Source organism: Juglans microcarpa x Juglans regia, chromosome 8D (assembly GCF_004785595.1).
Source record: "Juglans microcarpa x Juglans regia isolate MS1-56 chromosome 8D, Jm3101_v1.0, whole genome shotgun sequence".
NCBI classification, from domain to species: Eukaryota; Viridiplantae; Streptophyta; class Magnoliopsida; order Fagales; family Juglandaceae; genus Juglans; species Juglans microcarpa x Juglans regia.
In genome coordinates, this window is record NC_054608.1 from 29,946,540 (window position 1) to 29,974,486 (window position 27,947).

General features: G+C 35.3%; 1 protein-coding gene and 1 long non-coding RNA gene across 2 annotated transcripts; both read right to left on the reverse strand.

Annotated features, from left to right (window-relative positions):
• Window positions 1-313: 313 nt before the first annotated feature.
• Window positions 314-23,091, reverse strand: LOC121242897. Its single transcript, XR_005936003.1, has 3 exons — window positions 23,080-23,091; window positions 5,027-5,034; window positions 314-567 (listed from the first exon to the last, which is right to left on the reverse strand). It is a non-coding gene; the product is annotated as an uncharacterized LOC121242897 (long non-coding RNA).
• Window positions 922-1,943, reverse strand: LOC121242896 (probable calcium-binding protein CML27). The gene has a single exon (XM_041140900.1). The coding sequence runs from the start codon at window positions 1,770-1,772 to the stop codon at window positions 1,257-1,259; it is 516 nt and encodes a 171-aa protein (XP_040996834.1). The 5' UTR covers window positions 1,773-1,943; the 3' UTR covers window positions 922-1,256.
• Window positions 23,092-27,947: the final 4,856 nt, after the last annotated feature.

Sequence of the window (27,947 nt, forward strand, 5' to 3'; positions counted from 1 at the left end):
ACTTACAATGTTGAAAATAGAGAAAAATACCATTTTTTTATATAATTTTATTTTATATATATTATCATCTTATAATATTATTATAAAATATATCATAAAAGAATTTGGATATATAATTTATAATTTATTATTATTTATTTATAAATATATTTATAAATAAAATAAAATTATTATAAATATTATGCAATCATTTGTAAAATCTATATTTATCTCATCTTTATCAACTTAAAACTAGATCATCTTACTTCCAATCTAAACACATAATTTTTAAAAATTATCTCAACTTATAAATCTTATTATTATTCACAAACTATCTCAATTTATCTTCAATCCAAACGGATCTGCTTCCCTATCCGAAACAAAGAGCATGATAATGTTTCAAAATTGTCTATTAATTGTTACTTATATCATTTATGGTATTCTCGTGCTAATATAGTATGTTACGTTGGTAATCTTTGAAATCTTTCTATGTGAATAACACCTCTCACGAGAAACAATCATTTTTTTATTGCTTAATTGCAGGAATCTTATTGAGAAGACCGATGCTCGGCACATTCCATCGTTTCCCTGCTGACAATTTTTTTTATTTTTATTTTTTGGATGAACAGATATGAAGTTTATTTAAACAAATAATAGGGATTTTTTTATTCCACGTGGAGAGTAAATAGTGTCAGAAAATTTTTTCTTTCGCTAATATCCTGGAGATCTTGACCAGCCTTTTGTCTTATGCTAACACTGTTTGCTAGTCAATCGGATTCATTCTCAGGAGAAATGAAGCAATTTCACAAAATGAATCAAATCAACGTAATTAAATGTGATACTTTTACCTTGCATCACTCAAATGCAATGCACGGATTCTTCGAAATTAATACGAGAGAAAATTTTAATTTGTTCAAATTTCGCTAAATTATGACCAAAACATATCAAAACATGTACAGAAATATTATTTGATCACACATCTGGAATTTTGCGAGAAATTATTCTAGGCGGATTTTCCCACAAAACTATCAATACCTGATTAATACGTAACAACCTAATCTTTAAGAGGCAATCCATGTCTGAATTCCTCAGATTAAACATCTTCCTAAATAGTATTTGTAAGAAAATCCCCAGAAGCCATAATAATAACAATCGGAGATTGATTTCAGATTCGGATTCAGATTTGAAGATGGAAAAGGGGAAACGATAACACCTATATATGCGCGCAGAGTAGCAACTGCTGCACTCAACCCGTCCACGACCGTCGATTCCAAATTTTACTGCGCGGAGCCGTTGCTTTTGTTTGCGTTGCTCATCATTTTCTCGAACTCCTTGAAGCTGACGTTACCGTCGCCATCGGAGTCGACGGATCTTATCATGCGGTGACACTCCTCAATGGAGCACTTCATGCCGAGGCGGTTGAGCACTAGGTGGAGCTCCGTGGCGGAGATCAGGCCGTTCTGGTCCTGGTCATAGAGCCGGAAGGCGTCTTGGAGATCGGAGGAGCCACCGTCCTCAGAGCCGGAGCGGCAGAAGGCCGCGAACTCGGGGAGGGAGATGAAGCCGTCGTTATCAGAGTCGAGCTCTGCCATGATGCGACGGAGTTCTCCCTCGTCGGTGAATGAGGTGCCGAGGGAGCTGAGGACGGCACCCAGCTCCGACACGGAGATCTTGCCGTCGCCATTGGTGTCGAAGCGGTTGAATACCTCCTCGACCTCATCCATGTTCTGGAGGTACAGCGATGGCTTCTTCTGGCTCGATTCGATGGGATTCGAGGTTGGATTAGTCGACATGGTTGCTGAGGTTCGATTCCGTCAGATTTTCTCGAATGAGAAGGTTCTGAAGAAGGATCGGTGATTCATCTGTATATATATGGAGAGAAGTCAAGATTTGAATCGGTGGACGCGCAGAGAAGATGAAAGGTCGCAAACGTGGAATAGAAACGTGACACCACGAGTCACACTCACGCGGCTTCTACGCGTTTTTTTATGGGAGGGTAGCAGTTAAAAGAACAGTTACGACTGTGTACGTGTCTGCCCCACACGCCACTTTCGCGTCTTTTCAGAGAATAATGTTTGGTTATAAAGTAATATTCGCACAATTATTTTACTTTTTAAAAATAACTTTTTAAAAATATATATAATTTTTATATAATTATACGAAAATTGTTAGAAAATTTTAATAAAAATAAATTTATAAACTGAAAAAACTTAATATAATACGTTACATTAATTTTATAATATAAGTAATTTTATACTCTAACATATTACATCAAGACGTGTTAATTTATAAATTTATTTTTATAAAATATTTTTATAAATAAAAATTCTTTTATATCTAAAAAAGATGGTATTTTAGTAAAATAATTTATAAAACTAACCCCATTTTAAAATATAGTTTCATTTAAAGCTGTAAAAAAATTATTGTGCATGTATCACTACTCTTTGAAAATTTGAGAATGCTAAATGTTAATAAAAATTAAAAAATCTTATTTATTCTTCTTTTTATTATAATCCCCGCATTAGTTTTTTTTATATAACATGACATAATTCGCCTGCAAGTGAAACATAACAAATTAGATCTAATTATTTCATACCTTATCATGAAATGGGGAAATGATGATGTTAAAAAGATAATGAATAGTATTATTCATTTAATTTAAAGAAAAATTTGACGCATCATTCTCACGCACCAAATATCATACTTATTTTTTATTTATTTTTCTCTTACCAAATATATGGTATATGGATGATTAGTAAAAGAATTCAATTAGTTTAAGAAGAATAAAACTAAAAAATTTAAAAAATAATCAAAATAAGTGTGGTGTTGTAGTATGTGGGTATAATAAGTAGCAAAGCTCTAATTTAAAATGTTAGATTAAAAAATTTATTTTAAACCAAAGTTGACATGAAGTTTTAAGTTATATTTTTTAAATCTATTTATTTAAAATGTTAAGTTTCTTCAAAATTAAATTCTTTCTTTAAATTTATTTATCAAAAATATTGAAATGTTAAGTTTTCATCTAATTTGAATTTCAATATTGAATGAAAATAATTTATTTTACGAATAGTGCTATATGTATTTATACTTTTACTTACAAAACTTATTTTGTTAATTTTATTTTAAAATTCAATTTTTGAAATTCAATTTTTATTATTTTCAGCATATCAATAGCTGACATGTAGAGAAGTAAATTTTTTATAGTTTTTCTCAAGTACATTTAGCATTTTTCTTATTTTACATATAAATTTGAAAATCTTTACACCACACACCATCCACATGGCACAATTTTATTTGTAAAATTAAAATTTTATATTTTATATTATAAATCAAATTATGTCATGTATGATATGTAATGGAAATGTTTTCAAATAAAATTATTCAAAATTTACACCTTCTTAAATTTCTTGCTTTTCCTATTTTGGTTTTAGTTTTATTTCCAACTATTTTCTTTTTCAATCCTAGAATTTAATTGGTAAAAAAAAAAAAAAAGATAAAGGCTTCATTTGGATACAGAAATACTCTTAACTCATCTCATCTCATCATTATAATTTTACCAAATTCTTGTATAAAATGTAATAAATAATTTAATTTTTTTAAATCTTAAAATAATAATAATATAAAAAATAATATTTTAATAATATATTATTCAATTCATCTAAAATTATCTTATCTTATCTTATCTTATCTTATCTTATCATCCAAACCAATCGAAGAGCACAAAGGTGGGAGGAATAGTCTAAGTTGGCAGGGAATAGGGCAAGTTGGTGGGATGAGGGGACGATTACCTACCCCACCATGCAACCTTTTTGTGATAAGGAGGAGAGGAGCATGGCGGCTCAATACAAATAAGGGTTAAAGCCAAAATTTAGATTTTTAAATAGAACAAACTTAAAATTTTATATTTGACATAATAATTTAAAATGAGGTCTCATTGTAAATGTTCTCTTAAGTTTCAATTTAGAAAAATTATTTTAAAATATAAATACTAATTGATTTAGATATAAAATTTGTTTATGGGCCTTGCACACGTTAAAAGTATTGAAAATGTTTATTTATTTAAAATTTTGTTTAATTTAATGGCTTTAATATATTATTTTTTCTCAAAAACATATTATAGGGACCTTCCATATAAAGTGGGCCTTGGGCAATGGCCTTACCTTCTAGCCTACTCTTGAGAGGAGTTCGATGTAATAACTTCAAACAAAGTAAAAAGACTAATTAATAATGCATTTAGTATTTGTTAGGTCATTGTAAATCCATGTTTCACCTATTAAAGAACTAATGGGAACCTAATACTCAGAGCACTTTTATTATACTCACTCACTTCTTCAATACCTGTTGTTGAGATAATTTTCAGCAACATCCACAGAAACCTCCTGCGAAACATAGAAAACAACTCGAGTTATGTCAGTGGAGGATATCTCTGATGGTTAAGTTAGATGTAGGAGTCTCTAAATAAATCTAGATCGATGTAATGCATATCTCAAAGTATATTTATAGGGATTGAGAAGTACAACATGGAAAAACCATTCTCCTTGAGCACGATACTAAAGATGATAGCGGCCTTCAAACAGAGGTATCTATGCGGGACTTGTTTCATTGTTGCAAGTCTTTCATGAGATAAGCCCTATCTAGTAGGACTCTTTGTCGACCACAACAGCTCCTAGTGTCATCACATGATCTCACCAAGCAATGTGTTCACTTAGCTTCGACCCTTGCTCACCTTCTTTCATGTGGGCTTCTCGTATTCATCTCTTTGGTCCCTTACTGACCTTTCTTCACTCTTGCCACACACTTTTGTGGCACCCCATTTCTCGATAAAGGACCCATCAAGCATCTATAGTGCCAAGAGTGCCAACATATGGTAAGACCTATGGTTTAAATTGGGGCAGGGTGTGCATGTGTAAGGAAAAGTTAAATGGTTAGCAACAGAAAGATAATAGTTTAATCTAAAGGCTAAATGATATAATACCAAAAATCTAAAAGAAATCATGATTTCATTCTCAAGATATCCGCAATATTACATCATTCCTTAAAAATTAACATACATAGCTAGTTGTTTAATCATGTCTCTAAAATAAGGTTGATTGAACACATACGATCGCCTAACTAATAGTTACAAATGCCTCTACGACCGACCAATCTTACAATAGGAAACGGGCCTACTCACCTACTGCTTAGGCTGGGTTGGCTCTTCCTCTATGGATATTACAATTGAATCAACCTCTGCATCAAAGTCAATAATTCCAATACCAAAACCATAGGCAGGTTAGGCCGCTATGACAAGACCGCGAAACAATACCGGTGAATATGCAATGAACAATTTTATGCAGTGAAAACAAGAGTGAATGTATGTATTAGTGTGTGGCGAGGAATCACCTTATGAGAAATTACCCTATGTCGCATAACTCACTGATTGGTGCAAAACTGCAAGTGCACAATATCATAGTTTTATAGTAAAGAGATGAGAAGAGTATCGTTCTCAGAAATTGGTAACTTACTTTTGATAAATACTGAAATTATACTAATATCGACTTTATTTAGAAAAGTCACTAAGATTTTTTGTAATTGCAAATTAAAATAAAATTAATTCAAAGAAAATACTCAAAAGAATAGAAAACTGTTGTTCAAAGATCAAATCAATGAGAAAGAAAACTTTTAGAAAATCGATTTCACCTAATTCTTCACTATGTTTTACTCATATAACTAATTGAATTTAATTCTCTCTATTTGAAGGCAAATCTCCATAAACATCCAAAAGCTTCTTTCGATAGTCAATTGAAAATTATTCTTGTTCATCATGTTACACAAGTGTATGCAAATTAATAAAGCGAGAAAGCAATAAGATTAATGATTTTAATACTACATAGGTTCATACAAATCTTTCGATCTCTATATTTACCTATGCCAAAATTTCCAAGATCTATCCTATAATTCCCTCTTTCGACAGTAAATCACAAGAATAAAATCATCTAATTAATGGCCAATTAATTAAAAGTAATAAGATCAGAATAAATTAGAAAAGTACAGAAGAGAATTACTTCAAATTAACATAGAAGAGCAAGCATAGTTCGGAACTAGATTACATCGTTTTCTTAGAATAAAGAAAATTTAGTTCATACTAAAAATTAAATTTAACATAAATGAATTCACGAAAATTTTCTGAGAGAAGAATAGAAGAAAATGAACACAGAAAATGCTCCTCGCAATCCGCAGCGTCGTCCCTCACAAGCCGCAACGTCTGAAACAAAAAAAACTCCAAAGAAATGCCCCTCTCAAAAAACTCTTCAATTTCGTGCTAATGATATGCTTAAATAGGGTAGGAAAAAAACCCTAATGTCTTCATATTCTCGCACACAAAATCGTTTAAATTTTAGGACTCAACTTGACAGCCATGTACGTGCTTCAGAAATTCGAATTTGGAAATCCTTATTAGAGATAATTTTGTAACCCTTTAAGATAGCTTTCCAACACATCAAGCATCGCATCAATCCAATATTGGAGCAGAAAGTTATGATTAAAATACTAAAGTATGTCCATTCTATCTGCTAGCGCGTTTTGGACTTTGATCTGAATTATTCTCAAACCCCATCATTATCCTTATTTGAAGAGTCCTACACTCATTGAAAGTTCTTAGGTTGTTCCAACTTCTTTTCCACTTGAAAGTCCTTTAAATTCGAATGGGTTTGGACTTACTCTTTTATAAACTCTAAAATTAAACATAAAAATCTACTCATGAGTATCCTAAAGTAAATAGAAACTCAATTCAAGAATACACATTAATTTCAATGATTTTTATTAACATTTTATTATTTTAGTCCAATAATAGGGTATTTAGACTAAAGTTTAAAGTTAAGAAGTGATAAAATATAAGAAATTATGCAAGTCATCACTCACTATATATATATATGTAGTTATGCATGTCACTGAGGTGAAGAATCACCCTCTTCTTAAACACGTAAAACCCGTAACAGTAGTCACATAGTTGTTCACAGTCATTACAGAGATATTTGTCACACAGAAAAATGTCACCTATTGGGACAACACGGGATGAGCTGCTCCGCCATTCAAAATAAGGAATCTCTCCCACCCGACTAACATGGTGCAAATCAACTCGCACGTACCCCAACATAAGTCGACTCACACAAAAATATACATGTTCTACCGGGGAAAAGTCTATTTGGTCAACCAACTCAAAAACACCAACACATAATACATCCGGGGGATTCTGCATCTCGTCTATCATGTGAGGCCGACACGATACCATCCAATTTCAATCATTCACGGGAACTCTCTCTACTCGTATGATGCTCGTAGTGTCTCTCGCTTGAATGATTCAAAGAATTCTCCATCCCATCCCATAAAGATTGACATACGGTACGATTACACACACAAAGATATACAAACTCATATAAAGATTCCACTAAAAACAAATTCATTCAAATCTCAGAAAATATGAAGTAAAAATATTCGTAAACATAATGACAAAATATTTATTATTTTATGATTAGAAATGAGGAGATTACAAAGTATGCATGAATCAAAATTTTAAACCCGCACAACATTTACCCTTCATTCTTCGGTATTGTCTTATAAGCTAACCTACCTCACAATCTTAGAGTTACAGCAGTGCTATTTTGCTCCTTTCCTTGTCTCCTTGCAAGTTCTTGCTCCCTCTGAAGAATTTAACTCTAAGGGATCTTAGGTGTTTACGATCTCAAAAGTGAGATTTTGGCTTTTACCTTAAACCTTCTATAGCATATGTTTGTCAGGTGTCCTTTTGACTTTAGATGTGACTGAACAGAGTTCTTTAGTCTCTATCGTCCCTCTACTGGAAGATAGACACAAACTGACAAGGCATGGTCCTCAAGTTCTTACAACCTGCCTGATGTCAAATCCTAAGTCTCTCTCCAATGGTCTCTGATAAGTGTACGAAAGTGCACTCCAAATATTCTATTATTGGATTAAATTGCTAAAATGTGAATAGAAATTATAGGAATTAATGTGTATTCTTGAATTGAGATGCTCCTAAGTAAATTTTTATGTTTAATTTCAGAGTCTATAAAAGAGCAAGTCAAAACTCGGTAAAATTCAAATGAGGACTTTCAAGTTGGCAAGAATTTGGAACAAATTAAGAACTTTCAATGAGTGTAAGACTTTTCAAATAAGAATAATGATGGGATTTGAGAACAATGCGGATCAAGAGAAGAAGTCCAAGTCTGAAATTCGCTAGGAGGCATCTTAGACATACTTTAGTATTTTGATTGTAACTTTCTACTCACATATCGAATTAATGCAATTCTTGATGCGTTGGAAAGCTATCTCAAATGGCTACAAATTTTTCTCAAATAAGGATTTCTAAATCCGAACTCCTGAAGTAAGTAAGTGGCTGCCAAGATGAGTCCTAAAATTTAGGCTATTTTTTTTTTATGTGGGAATCATGAAGACATTAGAGTTTCTTTCCTATCCTACATAAGCATATCATTAGCACGAAATTCTGTAGTTTTTTTAAAGGAGACAACTCAGTTCTGAAGAAAGGAGAATAATACTATTTTTATTTATTTTTAATTCTTTCACAGAGAATTAAATCTTGAATAAAGCCTAAAGTGAAAATTGATTGGTGAAAATACTTTGACTTTATTTCAATTCATATGTTAAGATTTTTTTTGTTTATAATTTTAGGATTCAATTCTCTATTTGTTTTGGATATTATAAGTTTGAGACAATTATATTAAATGTAATACCCTGATCCCGAAGGTCCGAAGTGTTAACTCCTATTACTCAAGAATATCTCCAATAATCAATAATAAATAAACAAAAACCCCATAAATACTTAACTTATTTGTTTGATCCAAAAGTACGTGTCCCTCCATAGAAATACTAAATAAAAACCTCAATAAAATAAATGACATCTCCACAAAGAGTCAAATTATTCATAACTTGACTTACCAAAATAACCGCTAGAGATAAAACTACTAAAAATTATCCTCCAAAGTACTTGTACCCTTAGCAATCATTCATCTAAGATCATCAGACTATTACTATACTTCCTACTCTTGTTGTCCAGCTGAATCATAAAAATCTCTGAAAAATGTTTTGGAGATAAGGGATGAGTTATCAACAACTCAGTAAGTAGAGAATATATGTTAATATATAAACATGAACATTTTCACAGAGTTCAGAATGTAGAAACAAAACATTTCAGTTCTAATATGCAAATATCAAAAATACATACTATTAGAAAATTAGAGCAATATTTCAAACATTTCATATTCAGAAACCAATTTTTCATATTCAAAGACTCATTCGGCACAACATGACTAAACATCTTCATCTTATCATATCATCTCACGGCATCATATCCGAATAGAGGCCAGGTTTAACCCCCATGGTAAGGTTGTGCAATCTGCGGAAAGCTAAGCAGAACATAAATCACCATGTTATCAAATAATTGCACTCAGAACAGAGACCATTATTATATCCCGTGGTAGAGCCAGAAGTTACTATTATATCTCGTGACAGAGCCAGATGTCACTATTGTATCCTGTGACAGGGCCAGATGTCACTATTATATCCCATGATAGGGCCACATATCAGAGCAAAAATATAATCAAAATCAGAGTCAGAACAGAATCAGAAAGTCATGCCAAAGGTTTTTCAGATGCCACATCATATCAAAACAAAATACTGAATAGCTTCATATCATTTTACATGTTTGAAATAAATAGAATCAAAACATCTTCATTTATTCATAGTAAAAAACTTTTAGATTTTCATATTCACTCTTTTTATATAGTTCAGAAACAGAATGCACAAAATTAACTAATGTCTACACCAGTCATGATAAAAAATATTTTCGCTTATATTAAATTTATGCATATGCAGACTAAACATCAGAGATCGTTTTCAGATTTCTTTAAAAAAAAAAACATGCTTATTTTCAAAGTCAACATCATTTTATTTCTTTTATGCAAATCTAACATATGAACCCTGCTTACTTAAACTTCTTAACTTATCAAAAATTCTTCACAGCAGTACTGAACAAAAATCAATCGTCACATATAAAATTTTCATGTAACTCCCATAAATTTCAATTAAACAAGTATTTTGATTTTTAAACCTAAAGTACTAAAATAACCTGTTTTTCCTAAACGTATAAAATTCTCTTAAACCCAAAAATACCATCATTTTCCAAAATCATCAATATTCACTTAATAATTCTGACTAAAACATTAAATCTGAACTTATTTAATGGTGTAATCGAACTACAAAATTTAATAGTAGAAAATATAATTATACCAAAATATTTTAAATTAAACATCAACTTTTATTTAATAAACTAGATCATATCTAAATTGTTTAAAAATAAAATTACATCATTATTGTTCACTTTTGAAAAAAATATTTACTTAAGAACAATTTAAAATACTTAATTGATTTTTGTAATCATAATTAAATAAGAATTTATTAACACATACTAAAATTTTAAAACACATTAGCATAACTTGCAGTTTATAGAGTAAAAAAAAGTAATTAACGATATTAGTGTAAAATATGGCTTCGAAGCATGCAATTACAATGTTACACTCACGTAAAAACAAAATTCTTTGAATGAAAACAAAGACTACGTACGCGATGGAGGTTCACTGTGACTGAAGGAGGTCGCAGGAGGGCAGGCATGTGGGAGGTGGCTGAGACACGATGACTGAACACTGAGAGAGAGAGAGAGAACGGAAAGAACGGCGAGGAGGCCGTGGCACTTTGTGAGCTTACCAGGAGGTGGTACCGGCGGACCTAGGTGCATGACCTGCATCCTCTGGTGGTTCCTGCTTGAGGTTGAGCAGTTGGCGGCGGCGTTGTGGTTCACTAATGGTGGCAAAGAAAAGCCCGCAGTTTGGAGAAAAATGCACTGTTTTTGGGTATAGAAAACAGAGGTCTTTGGTTTGGCAAAAGTCGTGGGTTGCTGTTTCCCGTGGCTGTTGAACGTGTTTTCTGATGGTTGCTCTGGGCATCGGTTTTACGTGGAGATGGAGATTGGGGTGGATGAACAGGGCAGCAGTGGTGACGCACACATTTGTGTTTTCTGAGGGTGTTGGACGGCAACGGGGATGGCTGAAAGGTGCAAAGATGACTTCCATGAAGCAATCGGTATGCAATGACGGGGAGACGTGGGGTTCACGGTTTGCCAATGGGCTGGGTGGTGGGGCTATCACACAGTGGTTTTTGAGTGGAAGACAATGGCAGTTATGTGAAGGAGATGATTCACTGAAAAGAAAAAAAAAACTGCGGCAACGTCTTTTGCAGAAGGGAAAAACGTGTATTTACAGAGGTGATAATAAAACCTTAGAGAAAAGAAAGGAAAGAGACGTGCATGCTTAAAACTAATGGAAAGAGACGTGAGAAAGGTGGGGAGTTTCTAAAAACAACAGCAGTTGGGTTTCTCAGTTTAATAAAAAGGGCATGGGTCCTAGGGTGATCAGGTAGAGCCCACTTTAAAAAAAATAATAAAATAAAAAAAATTAGAAAAAGGCTTAGTGCCGGGCTCAGGTGTTACATTAAATCTTGCTATGATTTGATTTTGTTGAGCTATAGGATTATGAATATATGATTGTGACTTAAACAAGCTTTTCATACCTTTGATGTGATCTTCCGCTACACTATCGTTTATGAGCATAAGATTGTTTTTAGATCTGATATTCATTTTTATATATGAAAATTGTGGCTAGTAAATGGAGAATAGATTTTAAAATTAAATTTGAGAAAGTAAATTAATATAATGTCATATCTTCTAATTAAGAATTTGGTGCTATAATTCTTAATTATGTATATGGTTTGGATTGAAAAAGTCAGAATATTGAAATTATTTGATGGAAGCCCAAAACTTTATTTATTTTCTTATCTGTACCCTAATATCACTTTAATTAGGTGCTTTAGGTAAAATTTTTAAATTCTTATCATATAATAATTTGATTTTTTTCAGTTTGTGTCTGCTTATGTTTCTCTCGACTTCTTATTTGGGTGTAATCAATCTCCCACATCACGTTAAATTATACCTCTTGGCTCAAACGATATGACCTGTCGAGTCGAAATCTTTTCAACAGAGTTACTTTATATATGACTTTTCAAATAGAGTATGAGTTCCTACGTACTACTCTTATCACCTCTTGGGCGTTTCCTTATAGTGTCGGAAAGCTCATACATGTCAGCAAACATCCTGTCCTCGATCGTTGCTCGACTCCAAGTCGTTCTTTGTCTTTGTACGTTATGCTGCTTTTCTAACTCGCCGACCATAAAGTGAAAAGTTCTTTATCACATGATAAACCAATGTTAATGATTTTAGGTAACAGATATCATTCTTCATATATTATTAGGAAAAAAATAAAATATTTGGACTCACAATCAAAAAGTAACAAATGCTTTATAAAGTTTGCGGGAAAACGTTGGGTACTGTCAGCGGAAAGGTAGTTGAGCCGTGTATTTTTTCTCATCCCTTTCTTTTTTCTTTGTACTGAAAAGTGAAAAGGGTGAAAAAGAACAATATCCGTACCAGTTTTGTATTCCTAAGAAAAGTGAATTGTCGCTTCAAGCAAGGTATATTGGACACGTCCCTCTTGGCCCTTTTCCTGACGCGTTTTCATTGAAAAAAAAAAAAAACACTTTTATTCATCATTTTTATACTATATATCATATTTATTTATTTATTTTTATTAAATTAAAAAAATTATTTACCTCACTATTTCTATATATATATATATGTGATATATAAATAATGAATAATATTTTTTTTAAAAAAAATAGAGATAATATACATTACCTAATCTCAACTATCTAATCCATCTAAACTTGATATGTAGCAAAGGGCAGTGCTAGGACCGATAATCAACTAAAGAATTCAAACGGATAAGTGAAAATGCACTGTAATATTTTTGTCTTTTTTAATATTTTTTTTATATATCTTTAAATATTTTAAAAAAAAATAGAAAAAATATTAATACATTAATATTCATTTTCTTAACCGTTTAATAAAAAAATTAAAAATAATAAAAAAAAAGTAGTCACTTTTACCGATCATTTTTATAAATTTAATTAGCATTTTCCATATAGCAAATACTTTAGACTTTGAAAATCTTATAAAAGATCACTTCCTAATATCTATCCAAAGAAGACAGTTAAAGAAATTAAGAAAATAATCTCACTATCTCTCTTGAATATCTCTAGAGATGACAAAATAATTAAATTAATCCGTGTCTCCGGTCCTCCGGGACCCGGCAAAAGTCCAGTGACAATTTTCTGGTTATACACGAGGAGTTCAAATCACTACCAGAAAGAAGATGGTCCCCAACCATACTTATTGGCATTCTCCAGAGATTAGAAAACCAAATTTGTTGAGGAGATCGAAGACTTTTTGCGAAGATCATGTACACCTTGATTTGGGCTGTAATGGATTATCTTTTTCATGGTTCATTCTTCAAGACAAGGCTCTCTGGAGTCTCGACCGTCGTGTAAGACTCATGATAAGAAGTTTTATTTTTTGCTTCGTCAAAATAGGCTTTAATAATGAGTTATTATATTTCTCAAGTAGGTGTCTATTGTATAAAGTACATCATCTATATCACTAAATTGATAAGATTAAAATTTTAAAATTTATCTCTCAAATTAAATTATGTCATATAAAAAATTTATTAAGTGTTATCCACACGGATTTATAAATATGATTTTTTTTTTAATAATATGGGTTGTAAAGTGATAGACACAAATACATGGTATAACAAAATACATTGACAGCTATGGTAGAGTATGGATTCAAAGTCTAGGACAAATGGACAATCAAATCAAAGAAGTTGAATCTGTAAAATGAAGGTGATGGAGAAAGTTGGGTTGTATGTGGAGCCTAGTTTGTGACTAGAAATGGCACAGACAGATTATTTGCTCTACTGTTGCTTGATTTGGTGCTTGAGCAAACCTCAGGGAGTGAATTCACTCAAGAAATTCTCGACAATGGGCTTGAGTAAACTCAAACAGATTGTTCACTTGAGGCATGCATGATGCTGGGCTCAATCGAAGCACTAACCCTAGTGTTTGCTCGAGCGGCGATTGACAGACCACTAAATCCAATGTTCGATTAATTATTTGCTCGAGGTCTGCTCGACACCCGCTCGAGCGAAGAATCCAATTTTGCCATATTAAGATTTCTAACGCTGTTTCTCTATATATATGTTATGTTTTTCGTTTCTTGATAGTTTTCTGGAAGTGAGCAAGTGTGTCAGAGTGAATAGAGAGAGGCAAAAGGTGTGAGGATGCAGATTGAGGATGATCTCTATAAGAAGAGGCTCCACATTCCTATGCTAGGACAGAAGCTGGACAGCATGGATGATACTTATTGGAATATGTTGTATTGACAAGTTTTGAGGGTTATTTAGCTCACCCTGTCCAAATCAGTGGCACACAACATTATTAAGGAGAAAATTACAGTAAATCTCATGGTGGCTTTGTCAGGTATGTATGAAAAGTCGTCAGCGAATAATGAGATGCATCTGATGAAGAATTTGTTCAATCTGAAGATGTCAGAAGGTACATCTATTGCCCAACACTTGAATGAATTCAACACTATCACAAATCAATTGTCGTTGATCGAGATTGAGTTTGATGATGAGATTAGAGTATTGATTATGCTGGCATTGTTGCCAAATAGTTGAGAGGCCTTGAGGATGGCAGTAATTAATTCAGCCAGCAAGATAAACTGAGTTATGATGGCATACGGGACATGATTCTTCTTGAGGAGATATGCAATAAAGAATCTAGGGAGTTTTCTGGTATAGGTTTGGTCTTGAGTGTTGATGATCGGGGTTGGAGACTTGACAGGTCCAAGAATAGGGGTAGAGTAGGACGAGATCTAGGCAGTAGGATGTTTGCTGGAGTTGTGACAAGCCGTACCATATCAAAAGAGACTGTCGAAATCTGACAAGTACTGAGAATGACGCTGTGAACGCGGTGTCTGAAGAAATATAGGATGCTCTATTTCTTGTACTGCACAATTCGGTTGATGATTGGTTGATGGATTCAGGGGTTTCGTTCCATAGCACATGACATCAAGAATTCATGTAGAACAATGTTGCTTATGATTTTGGGAAGATGCACATGGCTGATGGAGAGGATGTAATGGGAGTGGGCGATGTGCGCATCGCACTTTCTAACATGAGCGTGTGGACTTCACAGCAAGTCAGACACGTTCCAGATTTAAAGAAAAGTCTAATCTTTATGGGAAAACTTGACAACAACGGTCATACAGTAGCATTTTCTAGAAGAGCATGGAAGGTTACAAAAGGTGTACTGGTCTTGGCGCGTGGTAAGAAGACTAGCACTTTGTATTTGACATCAAGGTCCAGTGATTTGCATGTAAATGCAAAGTTGCAGTAGAGCAGGCTTGGTCGTGCAAACAAGTTGAAGAAGCAAAAGGAAGTCAATTTTGTAGTTCCTCATATAAGTAGGGAGAAATCTCCTGAGACCACAGTGTATAGTAGAGGTGTGAAAGACGGAAACATAGCGTCTGGTGTTCAAGGGACGTCTACACCTACAGTGATGCTCACAAAGGTGCCAAGAAGACCAGACCTCCACGGTGGACAACTACCATGAACTATATCCAGCTGACAGAAGGTGGTGAGTAGGGCTATAAATGAACCAATATGTTCGATAGCCCGCTCGGTTAAACTTGAATCAAACTCGACTCGTGAAAAAAAAAAAAATTGTTCGTGAAAGCATATACCCGCTCAAATTGTAAATGACACGTACCCGATAAAACTTGACTCGACTCGATTAAAACTCGTTCATATATTGATAAATATATATATATACACACACACTTATGTATATATACATATACATATATATGTATTAACTAATAATAAAAGCATACTACTTTTATAATTAAATATATAATATGTAATCTAATTACTTGTGTCTATATAGTGAATATACTTTATAAGTATATTTTATAATTTGTATAATAATTAGTCGTTAAAATTTAATAATTTTATATACTAGTATGTGAGAACCATATATGAAATAGATATATGACATCATATTAAGTGTATGTATTAATAATATATGTAGGCATATAATATATTATTATTTTGGATAAATATCAACTAGTTAGATATTAATTATTTATAAATTTTTTAAAATTTTATAATTCAATAAATGTTCTACTTATTAATTGTATAAATTCAATATTAGATTTTTTTATTTTTTTAATTTATTAATTATTAAATCTTATTCAAAAAATTAAAAAATAAACAATTTGACTTCGAGCTCGACTCGACTCGACTCGAACTTGTTTGTGGGACGAGCTCGAGTTGAAACTTTAGCTTATCAAGTCGAGCTCGAACAAAGAATAAAATAAAATCTTGACCTCGGGCTTGAGCTCGATCTCGAGTATTTTGAGTCGAGCCGAGCTCGGCTCGATTACAACCCTAGTGGTGAGCCATGAAACAACAGGAAAATCTTGCAAGATGAGAGATTGAGAAAGTGGGAGTTAGCTAAGAGGAAGCTGACTTTGTTTCCATAAAGGAAGTAGGAACTGCATAGAAGATGGGCACGTTGATTGAAGACAGAGTATGTCAACAATAAGAGGTGGGATTAGTAGCCCATATCAAAGATGGGGACGTTAACAACAAGTTCTATAATGTTTGTTAGGGTCGATTCGAGAGTAGATATTTTCAGTGTAGTGGGAGTTGTGAGTCGCCTAGTTGATATGCTGACTACGGAATGTACATGAGAGATGAAGTCAGGCTCGACTTCAAGGCGTCTTCTGGCTTGAATATAGGAACTATGAGTTGCAGAGATGGTAAGGCTTGAGCTAGCATGTGGAGAACCAATTTCCAAGTGGGAGGTTTCTGGGTTGTTTGTTGAGCCTGGTTTATGAGCAGAAAAGGCGCAGACAGATTGTTCACTTGACTGTTGCTCAACCTGGCACTCGAGTGAATCTTAGGCAGTGAGTTCACTCAAGGTGTGCATGATGCTGGGCTTGAGCAAAGCACTAACCCTAGTGTTCAATGGAGCGGCACTTGACAAACCACTCAGGCCAATATTCGATTGGTTGTTTGCTTGAGCTGCGCTCGACACCTGCTCAAGTGAAGAATCCAGTTTTGTCATATTAGGATTTCTAGCGTCGTTTCTCTATATATATGTTATGTTTTTGTTCCCTCGATAGTTTTTTTGAAGTGAGCAAGTGTCAAAGTGAATAGAGAGAGGGAAAGGGTGTGAGAACACGATATTGAGAGAGAGAGAGAGAGAGAGACCTTACAGCGATAGAGTTGAGATTGTGTGAGTATAGTGATGCTCTTGTAACTAACTTTGTGATTATAACCACATTAAATACTGTGTGTCGTGTGTGTGTACTTAATTCTTGTATTTCTGCACTTATTTCACTGATTTTTCTGTTATCATTGTATGTGAGTGTTGTGACTCAGGTGCTTTATCTCGACAGAGAAGCCATTGATGGAGGATTTTGTAGAGAGAAGAGGATGAAATTATAGATCAGATGCTCTAGCATTTCTGTGGGGGAGTGTTACTGATTGGATGATAGGTAGGAGGATGAGAAGAATGATCAATTTGACTATAGAATTAGTACAAATCAATAGTACAAGCATTAGAATGTAAATTAAATGAAATTAACCAGTTCTTGTTAAGCTATGTACTACAATATCTTGAATCCCTCCCATTCATGCCAGAATTAAAAGAGCTATATGCTTGACATAAACAAGGCCATCCCAGGCCATTAGCTTGGGCAACCTAGGAGCTTGTGGCGAAGGCAAGGCAGTTAGAGATGATAAGGGTGATTTCCTTGGACATTTTGATATGAGTTTTCACCCAGAATAATTCTAAAGGCAGTCCTAGTCAGGGGACTCCCTGCGCACACCTGACATGTTATGAGACGCATCGTTTCATTTAAGTGGAATTGAGATATCTTGTGATTGACTAGAGCAAACAGTGCGTATTGGAGAAGACCAACAAAATTACCTTCTCGAGTCCTTCTTGAAAGTTGGCCCTTCGTCCCCTTCCTGAGCAGCGAGCGCGAGTCCCTTCCTCATCCCAGTCCACCAGATAGAATGTTAGAAAGTGAAATCCTATAATCTTGCAAAATTCTTCATTAAATTAATATTTACTGGTCATGTATGTTATCATCTTAACTCAAATCCATGTTGCGACTACAAATCAATATTCAGTTTAGGCCTGAATCTCCAAATATTCAAGATGATTTTTCAAATGGGTATATTAGTTTAAGAATGCAAGATCGCTCTTATGATAGTCTTGATGGGAAAATTAACAATGGGAAAGATTGGAATTATTCTTTTTACAGATGTGAGCAATCAAAGTTTTTCTCATTGGAGACTAAAATTTCGGAACAAAATTCAACTGATTCCATCTTTGAAGTGGTCTATTTTTAAGCATATGTTTTTGGAGGACGAGATCTATTTTCAGAGCACTCAAATGCTTCAAATGAGACTATACATGCTGACAGTGGTGGAGGAGATGCAGAGGGAACTCAAACAGTAGAGATCTATTTTCAAACACTCAAAGCAAGGTCACTTTGCTTTGGGTCGACATGTCTGGGCCCGTGTCCTGGGAAGAGAGATAAGAATCAAAGTGCAGAGAATTGTCGCATTGCTTGAAGGAGGAAGATAAAGTGAGGGGATATTTTTTACATTTGACCAAAATTATAGGAAAAATGACATAAACATCCATTTCGTGCGCTCACAAGCCCTTAATGGGAACAGTATGTAGCACAATCCTTTCACCCATTCCTTGGCTTTTGTTTTTTGTTTTCGTTCGTAATTGCCAAGGTGTCTGGCTTGGCGTTTACAACAAATGAAATTGTTGTACTTTGAACAATAATAATCTTCAACAAATGAAGTATTTTATTTACATAGGAAAGACATCCTCCATATCACTAGGTCTTGTTTATTTTTACAATTTATCCAATCTCACCTCATCTCATTTAATCATTATAACTTTATTAAATTTTGACATAAAATAAAATAAATAATTCAGTTTTTTCAAATCTTAAAATGAAAATAATATTCAAAAAATATGTTCTAATAATATTTTATTTAATTTTTAATTTTAATCTCAATTTATCTCATCTCTTCTTTTTTAAAAAAATAAATGAGACCGGACCTTTCAAATTGAGAAATAATTTAAAATTCATCTAATTCCTCGGCTTTTTTTTTTTTTCTTCGTAATTACCGAGTTGAAAGGTTAACGTTGCGTGCAAGTTGTCGGTGGAAGAAAATAATGGTGTATAACAAAAGAGCTTGCCTTTATGTAAGCTTCAATCCGCTGTCTGGCTATTCTTCTGAAGTCATGCATCTATCCTCGTGGCCTTTGCCATTGTCACCTGACAAGAAAATAAAAAAATTAAAATTAAAATTAAAACTAAAAGTCAATGGAGTAGTTGAACACGAGTGGCTCATCAACTACACGAGTGGCTCAAATCTTAAGCCGCCCTTTGTCGAAGTCAACCAGTTTCATGGGGCGGCTAAGTTGAACGGGGGAGGCAGCTTATCTAGCGGCTGCCTAGGGCCCCTACCTAATGTTTTGAATACCGTATCGGTCAAGGCACTGAAATGAAATATTTCAGTACCGGTATCGTTTCGAGATAGCGTTTCGAAATAACGTTTCGGGATAGTCGATCTATAAATAAATTATATATATAAATACATATAAAAATTATATTCTAAAATAACAGTCTATTTATAAATAAATTATATACAAATACATATATATATAAATTATAAATAGTCTAGTCTGAATTGAGGGTTAAAAAATAAGTTTGTAGTTTGAAAAAATAAAAAAAAAAAAAAAAAAAACACAGGCCGAAATATCGGCCGGTACAGGCCGAAATTTAAGCCGGTATGACCGGTACTGGCCGGTACGGCCGGTATTTTGGCCGGTACGGAACAGGTATAGTACCTGTACCGGCCGGACGGCCGAAACGAAAAATTTCGACCGTACCGGCCAGTACGGTACGAAATTTAAAAATGTGCCCCTACCCCAAGAAGGCCTCTAATAATCCTTACAATTCTTCTCTATATAATGTGCGCATTCGTTGATGCTAAATTAGATTAAAAAATAAAATAAAATAACAATAGAAGAGAACATGAAAAGAGCCTGCCAAAAACCGAAATCATAAGAAAAGAAATGAAAAACTCACTGAATCAGAGCTCCACATCATCTGGGTCTTTGTCTTCCCACTCATATGGCGTCTGGGTTTTCTTTCGGTTGCATGTAATGGTTTTGCAGTCGTCATCTTCATGTGTAATGATTGCCCAGTTATCAATTTCTTGCTCATCTGATCTAGGAGATTGAGCTACCCACATTACTTCTGAGTCGTCCTATTCGTTAGGGACCGTAGTTTTCCATTTTCGTGAGTATTTTTGTGTGGGTCTTCTCCATGGATCTTCATTGGTAAAGTTTTTTCTTTTTCTTTTCTCAGTCTACATTTTGTGAATTGCTTTTTTTTGTCAATGGATATTCGCTTTGGTCGGCCTCATACCTTTGTTTAGGAAAAAAAAAATTGATGCAAATAATCTTATTTCTTTTATTAGTATTTTCTTTTTCGTGTGTTCCTGAGACAAAACCCATAACTTTTCTGTGTAGTTTTGTAGGATTAGTTACCGGTTATTATTTTTGTTCTTGTTTCTTCCCGTTTTCTTGCATTTTATTCACGTTCCATTCTCTGGGTCTCTATTGTTGTTTTTGCATCATTTGAGCAAAAAGAGGTGCTTGGTTAGTTTTGGTTTTTGCACAAAACCGAACCAAGGTAGTCAGTTTTCAGCCTTAGTGCGTGATACTAAAGAGGAGGGAGAATCAGCCATTGTCGACGTGTCCAGCCTCAATAGGACAAGGTCTTATGATTCATAATTTTGCACCCAGGCCCCATGAATCAACTTGGTGGTCATTTATTTAGAATATCGTGAAAACTTATTTTGTTGGATCTTGGGCCTTGGCCAAAACTGATTTGTTGATCAGGAAGTAATGAACATAAAATTATGATTTGGCTGACTTTTTCTGAGTTGTGTTTGCTTTCCCAGCAGCTAGATTTCTCCTGTGAAACAAAGTACCAATTATCTAAGGTTGATTTAAGTTGGTTGGTATTGACAAAATCATATCTTCCCAAAATTATGGATTGCATCAAATTAGGGATTACTTATTTTTAGGCATATGTTACAAAAGAATATTTTCCTTATTTGTAAATTTCCTTACTTAGTTTCATTATACATCTATATATTTTGTGTAAAGCACAATACCGAACAATACATTAAGTTATTCAAACACGTCTCCCTTCTCTTTTAACATGGTATCAAGCTAGGTCAAGATCTTGCAAAATCATGGCTGAATCCTCCAACCCAACCCTCCCTTCCCCTTATCTTCTTCATCCCTCGGATTCACCAAGCTTAACCCTTGTCAATGGCCTTCTAACCGACGACAACTACCCCAAATGGCAAAAAGCTATGACACGAGCTCTCAATGCTGAAAATAAGCTTAGCTTTATCGATGGTACTCTCAAACCCCCTGACCTAACACACTCGAATACACCTAATGGAACCAAACAAAGGACATGGTCCTTACTTGGATCCTCAATTCTATCAACCCCTCTCTTGCCAATTCTCTTGAATACCATACCGACCCACGTGATGTTTGGATTGATCTTTCCTCCCATTTTTGTCATGGCAATAATGCCCGAATTTATCAACTCAAACGTGCCCTTTCTTCCCTACACCAAACAACAAATTTAGTCCACGATTACTAAAACCAAATAAAACAAATCTGGGGTGAACTTGGTCATCTTCAATAGAGCACTGACCTCAAAGCCTTCCAATAGCAAGCCGAAGATGAACGGGTGTTCCAGTTCCTCCTCGATCTCAACGATTCTTTCGCCTCCCTCTGCACTCAAATCTTAGCCATGGATCCACTTCCACTCATAAGCAAAGTTTTCTCTATTTTGTTTCAGGAAGAGCAACTAAGGCTGCTCAACATTCGGCCTTCTTCATCGGAAACCATGGCCATCGCAGTCTGTCTTGGTGGGCGCCCAAAAACTCCATTCAAGTGCACGGCTTGCGGCAAAGAAGGACATACCCGAGATTGATGTTGGACCCTAGTGGGTTATCCTCCTGGTCGCAACTCGAGATCCAAGACCCAGCCCTCCATTCTCGGTCAGCCTCCATCAAGCATCAACCAACTCTCCGTTGCTCCGTCGGCCTCAAGTTCGGTACCTTGCTTGTCACTGGAGTTATACCAAAAGCTTCTCGACTTGCTCGTGCCATCCCCATCTCCAATCACGTCCTCCTCAGTCAACTTCATTGGTAACGTTTCTTCCCCTCAACTTGCTTTTCCCTTCAATCGGCGCCTCCATTGGGTGGTAGACAGTGGCGCCTGCCACCATATCTGCCACCACAAGGAAGCTTTCACCGATCTCCATCCCTTAGCCACTCCTCATTCCATTCAGCTCCCCACGGGTCAGGATATCCCAACCGAAGGTCTCGGCACTTGTATTCTTTCCCCATCTCTTACCTTAACTCAAGTCTACTTTGTTCCTCTTTTAACCTTTAATTTATTATTTGTTTTCCAAATTGCCCTTCCAAATTCTTGCGTTATTACTTTTTCTTCTAATAATTGTTTATTTCAGGACCCACAGTTGATGAAGTTGATTGGAGCAGGTGAATTATGCAATGGGCTTTACGTGTCCCATCCTGAACCTCCTATGGTTTTTGCTGCTCAATCCACTGCTAATAAGATTCTATGGCATCAACGTCTAGGTCATCCCTCCAGTTTTACCATCCCTAATGTTTTAGATTCCTCTTGTATTTTTTCTAATTGTGATGTTTGTGCTCGTTCTAAGCACACAAGATTACCCTTTCCAAATTTTGCTAATAAAAGTGTTTCTATTTTTAATAAGATTTTTTGTGATATTTGGGGTGGATATCATACTTCTTCCTTATGTGGAGCCCATTACCTTCTTACAATAGTCAATGATTTTTCCTGCACAACTTGGCTATATTTAATGCGTTTTAAATCCAAAGCTTACACTCATTTAACACATTTTTTTTTCTCTTGTCAAAAATTAATTTAACATCACTGTTAAAATCATTAGAACTAATAATGGTCAAGAATTTATCTCTAATCAATTTCAATCATATCTTCTTGATCATGGCATTATTCATGAACGTACCCGTGTTGGAATTCCTCAACAAAATGGCGTTGCAGAGCGTAAACACCGGCACCTACTTAATGTTGCCCGCAGTCTACGTTTTCAAGCACACTTACCCCTTCATTTCTGGGGTGATTGTGTTCTCACCACTGCATATCTCATCAATCGCACTCTCAGTCATACTCTCCAAAATAAATCACCATTTGAGGTTCTCTTCAACAAAACACCCAACTATGACCACCTTCGTGTGTTTGGGTGCCTTTGTTATGCACAAACTCTTCGTGCTCACCGTGATAAATTCTCTCCTCGTGCTACTAAATTTGTCTTTTTCGGCTACCCCAGCACTCACAAAGCATACAAACTCTACAATCTTGATATACGGTCCATTTTCTATTCTCGTGACGCCACCTTCCATGAACAACATTTTCCTTTTCAGGATATTCCAAACACCTCCTCTTCTCCTTCTCCATCTCCCATCATTCCTCTTCCTGTCCCTGAACTCATAGTCCCTACTTTCCAAACACCTCTTAATCCTCCTCAAAACCCACCCTCCCCACCCTCTCCTTCACTCGTCTCTCGTCCTCGCCGCCACACTACATGGCCTACCTATTTCAATGACGACATATGCCCCACCTTACATACAGAGCCCACAGCATCTTCATTTGCTTCCAATGCGTCAGGTACTGCTCATCCTTTATCTGCATTTCTTTCATATTATCAGTTTTCTCCCTCCCATATTACTTATTTAAATGCTCTCACCTCTTGTATTGAACCCTCATGCTATTCTGATGCTATTCGCCACCGTCATTGGGGCGAGGCGATGTCCGCTGAGCTCCAGGCTCTACAAGATAACTCCACTTGGACTCCCAAGCATCTTCCACCTGGTAAGAAACCCATTGGATGTAAATGGGTTTACAAAACCAAACTCAAAGCCGATGGATCCATTGAGAGGTATAAAGCCTGACTGGTTGCCAAGGGCTACACTCAAGTTGAAGGTCTTGATTATCATAAGACTTTTGCTCCGGTTGCCAAAATGACCACTGTCAACTGCTTATTGGCAATCGCTACTACAAAAAATTGGATCATTCATCAACTTGACGTCAACAATACTCTTTTGCATGGTGATCTTGATGAAGAAGTCTACATGAACCCACCACCTGGTTTTTGCACTCAGGGGGAGATTCGTGTTTGTCAACTCAGAAAGTCCTTATATGGTCTCAAACAAGCCTCCCGCAACTGGTTTTTCAAACTAACTATTGTGCTTCTTGATGCAGGTTTTTGTCAATCTCAGGCCGATCACTCATTATTCACCCTTGTCACCCTTGTCACTCACACCAGCATCATTGTTGTTCTTGTATATGTTGATGACATCTTAGTTGCTAGTAATGCTCTTTACCAATTGAGTTCTTCAAGACCCTCCTTTCCACTCACTTCAAAACCAAGGATCTTGGCCCTCTCAAGTTCTTTCTTTAGAAGTTGCACGTTCTTCTGCAGGTATTTTTTTAAATCAGCGAAAATACGCTCTTGATATACTTTCTGATAGTGGTCAACTTGGTACCCGAATTGCCTCTTTTCCAATGGAACAACATTTGAAGCTTTCCACTGAAGATGGCCCTCTCTTTCCTGATCCTAGCATTTATCGTCGTCTGGTTGGTCGTCTCATTTACTTAACCATCACTCGACCTGACATTGTTTATGCCGTCAACATTCTCAGTCAGTTCATGCATGCCTCTCGTGTTCCTCATATGACTATTGCTACGCGTGTTCTCCGTTATCTCAAAGGGAGTCCCAACCAAGGCATTTTTTTCTCCTCCTCTAGCACCACACAAGTCATAGCTTATACTGATTCTGATTGGGCCAACTACCTCACAACACGTCGTTCCACCACAGGTTACTTCATCCAGCTTGGTACCAGTCCGATCTCATGGCATACAAAAAAACAGACTACTGTTGCTCGTTCTTCCGCTGAAACTGAATACCACGCCATGGCTGTCACCACCTGTGAGCTCACCTGGCTCAAGCAACTTCTCACTGATCTTGGCATCCCTCATCCCGAGCCTTTCAACCTCTACAGTGACAATCAGTCCGCTCTTCACATTGCCCACAATCCAGTGTTCCATGAACGTACTAAACACATTGAGATTGACTGTCACATCATTCATGATAAAATTCAATCCCGTCTCCTCAAAGCAGTTCACACTTCTTCACATGAGCAAATTGCAGATGTCTTTACCAAAGCTTTAGGCCATGATCTTTTCCATCATTTCTCATGCAAGTTGGGCATTACGGATCTCCATGCGCTAACTTGAAGGGGAGTATTGACAGAATCATATATTCCCAAAATTATGGATTGCACCAAATCAAGGATTACTTATTTTTAGGCATATGTTACAAAAGAATATTTTCCTTACTTGGTTTCATTGTACATCTATATATTTTGTGTAAAGCATAATACCGAACAATACATTGAGTTATTCAAACACGTCTCCATTCTCTTTTAATAGTTGGCTTCTGTATATATTCTTAGTCTTTTTCTTTCTTTTTTTCCTTTTTTTTTTTGGGGGGGGGGGGGGGGGGGGGGGGGGGGGGGGGGGGGGAGGGGAGGTTGTTCATGATATTATAGACTATATTTAGCTTGATCTAATTTTGGTGAATTGACTAGACCTGAGTAGATCTTCTTCTCACCCCCTGGAAGTTGGATTTCTTCAACATGTTTTATCTCGGACTTTACACGAGATAGATGTTCAAGTAATTTTCAGGTGAGGTTCATCATCATGTTAGTTTTTATTATAAACTTCTTATGATACATATAACTGCAATACAATATGCTATGTGGACTTTCTTTACTCTTTTTCGTCCCTACTCTTTTAACTTGTAAGGAAAAATATGTCTTTTTACCTATAATAAAAAAAAGGAAAATAGATGACTTTGTATAATTCCTGCTACTGAACTACTTATTTTGTGTGCTATTTTAGGCAAATGGTCATTATCTTTCATTCACAAATTTTAGAAGCATTTTCACCCTTAGAGATCCACAGTCCACAACAAGCTTGTGCCCCTCTCAGTTTTGCTACTCTCAAATGATTCCATTTTATGTTTTTTACCATGGTGGTCATTGTATATGTCTTCAACCTTGACAACAGCTTCAGTGCATCTTCCATGGATGGCTAATCACATGTCCTGCTCCTTGTACAGAGAAAAGCAACTTCAAGAACCAATTTGACCAGTTAGACCAAATGGATGGTGGTGATATAATTGAAAAGCCAAGATTGGTAGGACTATAGTCCTAGTGATTGTTTTTGTAATTATTTTTTGAAGGAAAAAGCTTGTAGACCTGGTAGATTGAGAAGAAAATTAGTAAATTGTATTGATTGTAAAATGCCCAACTATCCATTGTAGTTTTGAACCTCGTTACTTTGATCTTAGTATTTTATATTCTGTGAAGAGAGACCACCGCGTATGGACTTACCATTACGATATGTTTCAAGTCTGCTGGAAATTGATGTGAAGAGAGACCACCAGATTACTTGATTGTTTTTCCAGGAGTTGCTTCTCGATGTTCAAGAGCATGCAGAATTGCATGTAGTCAACGTGCATATTTCTCTCTTTTCTTTATAGGCATGCATTGTAATTATTCAGCTTTTTGAATGCATTCATCAAACTAACCACAGAATTGCCACGTGTGTAATGCCGATATGCATCATTCCAAAGAAGAACTCTTGCTGCACATACACCATATCTATTTATCTATTTGTTTCTTTCATTCCATTCCATTTCTTTTCTTTTTTCATATCTATTTCGTAACAACATGTATAAATATTTTTGGACAATTCTTGTCATAAACTAATCAAGTAATCTTGAAGTTGATTCTACAAACATTTTAATTATACAAATGTCTTTACTATCTCAGTCTGTTAACCAAGTAAATGCCAAAAAAATGAGCAAGCAAAAAATATTAACAAACCTCTAATGGCCAACTATTACATTGCACTCACTAAACTAATTTATAACACTTAAAACTACAAATTAAGACTAAGATGTAACATAAACCACTACCATTTCACTAAGTAACAACAAAAGAGAACTACAAAACCCCAATAAACCCAGGATAGCACGCGTGAACGCCTTAGGACAGCTTCTCTATCAAGAAGCACCAACTCTCTCTCTTCTCAATCAGATCTAGGGGATTTCCTGCTTTCCCGCTTCAATCGTGCAACTTTATCAAAGACCGGGCTAATTGCCCTAAGGCTCATCCACTCTCTTACGGAGCTCAATCTCCCGCTTTTCGACATCGCTGAGTCTCTTCTCGAGCTCTTTCTCCTTCATTAACAGTTCATTTTCACCTTCTTGTAGATCCGGCTTTATGTATTAATTACTATCTGCCCACTTGAAATACTTGCAGTATGGTAATCCCTCATATTTTGCACACACATAAAAAATGTTAGATGTACGTAATATTAATCAAAATATTAAACATGTTACATTACAAATCCTGTAGTATTTGGCAATTTGCATATTGCCATATAACCCTCTCTGACTTGCAAAGAGAACTACTAACCTTCTGAGCATAACTAAAGCCAATCAAACTTTACCAAATGAATCGTTCCACAAGATTCTAGCAAACTCTCACAAGGCATTCTATTGATTCCCCACTTTTTCTGCACATGACATCAAGATAGTAGCCCCCAAAAAAAGCCCGAGATAAAACCTCCATCTGTAGATGATAACACTTGCTGAGAGCCTCCAAAAAAATTCC

Coding starts and splice junctions, on each gene's coding strand:
- LOC121242896 (XM_041140900.1), bottom strand. CDS start 1,772: ATGTCGACTAATCCAACCTCGAATCCCATCGAATCGAGCCAGAAGAAG.